At 45.2% G+C, this 6655-nt stretch overlaps 1 protein-coding gene across 1 annotated transcript in view; it reads left to right on the top strand.

Moving 5' to 3' along the window:
• ATP9B (ATPase, class II, type 9B) overlaps nucleotides 1-6655 on the top strand; it is a 305353-nt gene that overhangs the window by 232414 nt on the left and 66284 nt on the right. The window contains exons 16-17 of the mRNA XM_011975874.1: nucleotides 1859-2020; nucleotides 2721-2813. Of these exons, the coding sequence (XP_011831264.1) occupies nucleotides 1859-2020; nucleotides 2721-2813 (255 nt within the window). The remainder of the gene's footprint in view (nucleotides 1-1858; nucleotides 2021-2720; nucleotides 2814-6655) is intronic.

The following is a 6655-nucleotide window of genomic DNA, read 5'->3' as shown; positions in this document are numbered from 1 at the left end:
GTGTTCTCTGTGGTTAGTGTGTTCTCCGTGGTTAGCATACTCTCCGTGGTTAGCATACTCTCCGTGGTTAGCGTGCTCTCCGTGGTTAGCGTGCTCTCCGTGGTTAGTGTGCTCTCCGTGGTTAGCGTGCTCTCCGTGGTTAGCGTGCTGTCCGTGGTTAGCGTGCTCTCCATGGTTAGCGTGCTGTCCTTGGTTAGCGTGCTCTCCGTGGGTAGCGTGCTCTCCGTGGTTAGTGTGCTCTCTATGGTTAGCGTGTTCTCTGTGGTTGGCGTGCTCTCCGTGGTTAGCGTGCTCTCTATGGTTAGCGTGTTCTCCGTGGTTGGCGTGCTCTCCGTGGTTAGTGTGCTCTCTGTGGTTAGCGCGTTCTCCGTGGTTGGCGTGCTCTCCGTGGTTAGTGTGCTCTCTGTGGTTGGCGTGCTCTCCGTGGTTAGTGTGCTCTCCGTGGTTAGTGTGCTCTCTGTGGTTAGCGCGTTCTTCGTGGGTAGCATGCTCTCCGTGGTTAGCGTGTTCTCCGTGGTTGGCGTGCTCTCCGTGGTTAGTGTGCTCTCTGTGGTTAGCGCGTTCTCCGTGGTTGGCATGCTCTCCGTGGTTGGCGTGCTCTCCGTGGTTGGCGTGCTGTCTGTGGTTGGTGTGCTCTCCGTGGTTAGTGTGCCTTTAGGTGCATAATAGGATTGGTATACCCTATTTTTCTAATTAACATCTGGTAGGGAGGTTCCTTTTATAAAGACAGACTTTTATCAGAAAACAATACTTTTTGTCATAAAATACTGTTCACAAAATATTAACTCTAAAAATTGCTCTTCCACTTGTGATTGTTAAATTCTAATAAATCAGTAAATAATTACCAATAAGAATATTTATGAGTACCTGCCACATGCCAGGGAATCACTCATGTTATTTTGGCCTCAAAACAATTTGGAAGTCATTTTCCACTTGACAGAAGAGGAGCGTGTTCCCAGCAGAATGACGGCCTGGCCACAGAAGTGCCGACTTCCACACTTGGCTTAGAACCCAGGCCTGCTTTCTCCTTGTCTATTTGGTCTCCTTTAAACTGGCAAAGATTACATGTAGACACATTAATAGAGTTAATTACTCACCAGTTTATCTCTTATTTTAGAAAAATAAATACTGTAAACATGAGATTCAAACTATTTCCCCTTTCATGGAGTCCATGGAACTGGGGAGGGAGAAACCTTGAAAAGTCGGGTCGCTTGCTCCCTGCCCCCAGACTGATGGGGTGAGCTGCATTCTCGATTTTAACACCATCTGGCTCTAGGGAGCAGTTAACACAAATTGTAAAGAAAGTCTTTATGATCCATCATGGTCTTTATTTTAAAGAATAATACCAGGCCGGGTGCGGTGGCTCACACCTGTAATCCCAGCACTTTGGGAGGCCGAGGCGGGCGGATCATGAGGTCAGGAGATCCAGACCATCCTGGCTAACACAGTGAAACCGCATCTCTACTAAAAATACAAAACAAATTAGCCGGGCGTGGTGGCGGCACCTGTAGTCCCAGCTACTCGGGAGGCTAAGGCAGGAGAATGGTGCGAACCCAGGAGGCAGAGTTTGCAGTGAGCTGAGATCACACCACTGCAGTCCAGCCTGGGTGACAGAGCGAGATTCCGTCTCAAAAAAAAAAGAATAATACCAAGTGACTTTGGTCATATTGCTTAGGATTACTCTAGAACAATGTTATTCAAACGTATATACTTAGCCATGAAACCAAAACGTTCTGAACACCTAAGTTTTTCTGCAGCTGTCCCATGTTGGCGAGCTTTCTGAGCACCGCCGTGCTGGCTCGCCCGCGTGCAGCTTTCCTGAGTCAGTGGTGGCCTCAGGCGTTGCTGTCTCCCATAGGTCGCTCTGGTGCAGTGGACAGAGAGTGTGGGCCTCACGCTGGTCAGCAGGGACCTCACCTCCATGCAGCTGAAGACCCCCAGCGGCCAGGTCCTCAGCTTCTGCATCCTGCAGCTGTTCCCCTTCACCTCGGAGAGCAAGCGGATGGGCATCATCGTCAGGGTGAGGCTGCGGCGAGGGTGCTGTGCGATGGCTTCGGACATTTCGTTTTCAGGCCTTTTAGACACAAATTTTCCCAAAAGAAAGTTAAATATTTACTCAAGTGCTTTATGCTGTTACAGTTTTTTTTTTTAATGAAATCTAAGCTAATAATCTATGTCTGAGAAGCCACTGTGTCTCTAGTGAGATAAAATAACTCTCCTAAGTCAACCTAGCCAGAATCAATAATGTGGAATTTATTTATTTTTTGAAGTCAACAACTAAAGCTGTTTTGATTTCAACAAAAATAAGATGCCAAAGAGTTTGACTTTTGAACATTGATTTATGACCATAAAGTTGCCAAAATGTACCTTAATTTTTTTAGTAAACACCAAAATCATGTCTTGGAAGTTGACTAAACAATGAAGCATTCAATCCAACTGTAAAAGTTTAAGAGAATGGATGCAACCCAAATCATACTCATTAACACATTCAGACCTTCAGCCTAGCATCTCAGGATGCACAATCATGTTCTCAATCCTGACGGCACTAGTGCTGAAGAGCGGGACTAGCCCTCTGTGTAGAAACACGTGTGAGTAGCTTACCACACAGGAACACGTTCATAGGAATTGCTTTTTCCATTATGTGTTTTATTAGACTAGCAGTTATTTGCACCAAGCAATGCAGCCTAAATGTGCTTCTGTTTATTCCTGTTCTGTGATAGGATGAATCCACGGCAGAAATCACATTTTACATGAAGGGTGCGGATGTGGCCATGTCTCCTATCGTGCAGTATAACGACTGGCTGGAAGAGGAGGTATGTGAATGATTCTTCACATGGTCCACAGTGTTTTTGTGAACTTTATTGAATAGATGACGGAAAAAGGATATCCTTTCCCCAGCTTGTAGACACTGGTATCATTGGATAAATTGAGCTGTCAAAATGTCAAACCAGGTGCTGATGGGAACCACATAGATTGTCAAACACAGTATCATTTATACTAAATTATTTTAAATGCTTACAGTTCTCAATTTCATAAAGGAGAAAGGACAGGAGTCCTGTCTATTTATTTATAAATAGTTTAATTTTTTTTTTTTTGAGACAGACACTCTCTGTCAGCCGGGCTGGAGTGCAGTGGCGTGATCTCGGCTCACTGCAACCTCCACCTTCCAGGTTCAAGCCCCCCTCCTAGGTTCAAGCGATTCTCCTGCCTCAGCCTCCCAAGTAGCTGGGACTACAGGCACATGCCACCAAGCCCGGCTAATTTTTTTTTGTATTTTTTAGTAGAGACGGGGTTTCACCATGTTAGCCAGGATGGTCTCTATCTCCTGTCCTTGTGATTCACCCGCCTTGGCCTCCCAAAATGCTGGGATTACATGCATGAGCCACCATGCCCAGCCAATAGTTTACTTTCTATGTGAATAACAGTCATTTTGTTTTGTGGGTGAGTGCATGTCGGTCTATACAAGTAGGTCCTTTCAAAGAATATTTTGTTTATAATAGTGAGAAATAGAAGGCATTATCAATCATTCATTATTCTGAAATAATACTTTACATGTAATCAAAGTTATATTTTAATGTATTTCTTTTGTAACATAAATATTTGCAAGGACATTTTCATTAGAATTTTAACCTGATGCAAATTTGTGCATAAGATTCACCTAAAATTAGAACATAAGATACAAATAAGAAGCAATTCCATATTTCATTAAATTCTCCTGAAGTAACCAGGATTTGTGGGTCGTCTCATGAGGTGGTTTTGTTTATCGTTAAGCTTATGTATAAATCAGTGGTTGGATTTCCGAGGAAAACAGACTGTTGGCATTGCAGTCAACATGGCCCTTTTTGCCGTGTGCGTGTTGCTGTTGGAATTCAGAGCCTCTCCTCCCACCCTGGGACCTCAGAGATGGTCTGTCCGTGCAGCCTCCACACCCCGACGTTTACAGTGGTATTGGTAATATGAATCAGTGTCTCCTTCAGGGTTCTTTCATTCAATCAGGGACATGAATAAATTAAACTCCCTGAAGACCTAGTAAAATGCCATAAAAATTACTTTTGGTCATAATGACGTGCAATTATTGTAAAATACTTGTTTAATTTATTTAGCTTTATGAGGTCAGATCAATAAATGTCTTGCAACAGACAGATAATGTCATATGTTTTTCACAAAGATAACTTTATTAAAAATTCTATGTACATTTATTTTCTCAACACTGTATTTTCTTTCCTTGGATAAATTGTTGTCCCTTCATCAGTGTCTGTTGTGGTACTACTGTAGTAGGAAAGCCTTTCCTTTTACTACAGACTAAACGAGGCAGCAGGTTCTTCGAGCGCGTCGCTCCGCTTCCTTCAGGCTCCTCTAGAGCTGAATTCTTGGCTGTCAACTTGTGTTCTCCAAATGTTTAAAAAAAAAAAAAAAAAAATTTCCAGGATCACGTAACAGAACCAGTTTTTGCAAACCTGAGATGTAAGAATATGTAAGTCTGTGAACAGACTTAAAATAGTGATGTTCTGGATAGCTGGAGGTGTTGAGGTGATTGGCTTCCTTCCCTCTAAACACAAACTTGAGTTAGGCCCTGGACATTGTATCGTAAAGGAAACAAGCACAGGTGACGCTGAGCAACACGAGGGTCAGGGGCTCCAACCCCTGACACAGTTGAAAATCAGCCTGTCACTTCGGACTCCCAAACACATAACTACTGATAGCCTCCTGTCGACCGAAGCCATACCAGCAACAGGGATAGATTGATTATCACAATGTGTATGTTACGTGAATTGCATTCTGCATTGTTACAAGAAAGTAAGTTAGAGCAAAGAAAGTGTTATTAAGAAAATCATAAGGAAGAGAAAATGTATCTACTCGTCAGTAAGTGGGAGTGGGCCATCGTAATGACCTTCTGACCTTCTTCCTCACGGTCTTCATGTTGAGGAGGCTGAGGAGGAGGAGGGGTTGGTCTTGCTCTCTCAGGAGGGCAGAGGCAGAACAGGTGGAGGAGGTGGAAGTGGAGGCAGGAGGCGCAGGCTCATTCCGCATAAGCTTTACTGAAAAAAATTTGCGTAAAAGTGGACCTGTGCTGTTCAAACCCATGTTGTTTAAGAGCCATCTGTAGCTAAAATTGGGAATGACGAGGTATAATGGATGACAGCCTTGCCTTTGTAATTCACAGTAATTGTCACCTCCTTTGTCTCCTGTAACACATGACCCTATAGAGGTCACTATTCCGATTCCTGAACAGGAGACGGGAAGAGACACAGCTGTTGGATGCATGAAGAGGGGTGCTAGACCCATACCTCTCCTCCAGCCCTTCCTGCCATCCCTGCAGCCTCCAAACCAACGTCAAATCCAATCAACTGGATGAATTAAAAAGAAATTGCAAAAAATCTGAAGAGTTCAATAATGTTTATTTGCCTACAAATTAACCTGGATCAGCAGATAGTACACTGGCTTCATTAGAGTGGGGCCTCCCATGCGGAGAGCTGCCTGTTGCCCAGGAGAGATGATGGGTGATGACAGGGTCTCTGCGCGTGACTGGGGGCTGTGATGTGCATGCGTGCACCGTGATGTGTTTCTAAGTGTACGGTGTGCCTGGAGGTTTCTCAACACTTCTCCTGGGCAGTGCTGAGAAAGGTCAGATGCCCAAAGCCCCAGCTCTCCGGGCCGCAACTGCCCATCTCTGGCTTTCTGTTGCTGCCTGCGGAGCTGGCCTCTCTGCTGCACGTCCACCCTGAGGGCTGGCGGAGCCTTCCTTAGGGGCACTGTCGCGTTTCCTCTCCCGACCATGCAGACTCTCAGTGTTCAGTGCAACTTTGCACAAACCAGGTTTACTAGTGTTTGATCTTCTTTTCCGTAAACAAATGTAGCTAATTAACTTCTTTAGGATATCTTTGCTGAAGTGTCTGCATTATCAACGTTCACATTTTTAATGTTTTAAGTGTACATTGAAAATAATGTTTGTGATTAGTTGTTCTCTAGCTATAATGTAGAGCTCTATTCTCCTTGGAGGTTACCAAGATAGCCTCTAGAAGACCTCTCCTCTCGCCGGGGATCATGGTGGCGGGCGGGTTTGCAGCTGCACCACCTCTGCGGGGCTCACTGTGGGCCGTAGCTGAGTTGGGAGTACCCACCTGAGCTGCAGAAAGTTCCTGGGGCTTCAGGAAGATGTGATTACCACTGATTTCTTTGTATTATCAACCCTAATGCCAGAGACTGCTAAACCTGCCAGAGATAGGAGCTTTATAAACATTGTTCAAATTTGGAAGAGTTCCTCAAATTTGAAATTTAAGAGGGAGTCAACAACAACTGGATGGAGAGTCCTAAGCAGCCAATCTTTCAGGACCTTCCAGGACACAGAAAAACCCTGTCTACAGGGAGGGTCACTGTTAAAGCATCCTAAAGTATGTTAGCCCTAATAATTGCTAGGCCGGGCGCGGTGGCTCACGCCTGTAATCCCAACACTTTGGGAGGTCGAAGTGGGCGGATCACGAGGTCAGGAGAACGAGACCATCCTGGCCAACATGGTGAAACGCCGTCTCTACTAAAGATACAAAAAAATTAGCCAGGCGTGGTGGTGTGCACCTGTAGTCCCAGCTGCTGGGGAGGCTGAGGCAGGAGAATGGCGTGAACCCGGGAGGCGGAGCTTGCAGTGAGCCGAGATCAC

The sequence above is a fragment of the Mandrillus leucophaeus genome, unplaced genomic scaffold, assembly GCF_000951045.1.
Source record: "Mandrillus leucophaeus isolate KB7577 unplaced genomic scaffold, Mleu.le_1.0 Scaffold16, whole genome shotgun sequence".
Lineage (NCBI taxonomy): Eukaryota > Metazoa > Chordata > Mammalia > Primates > Cercopithecidae > Mandrillus > Mandrillus leucophaeus.
Note: the sequence above shows the minus strand (reverse complement) of the source record. Positions and strands in the feature narration are given on the sequence as shown.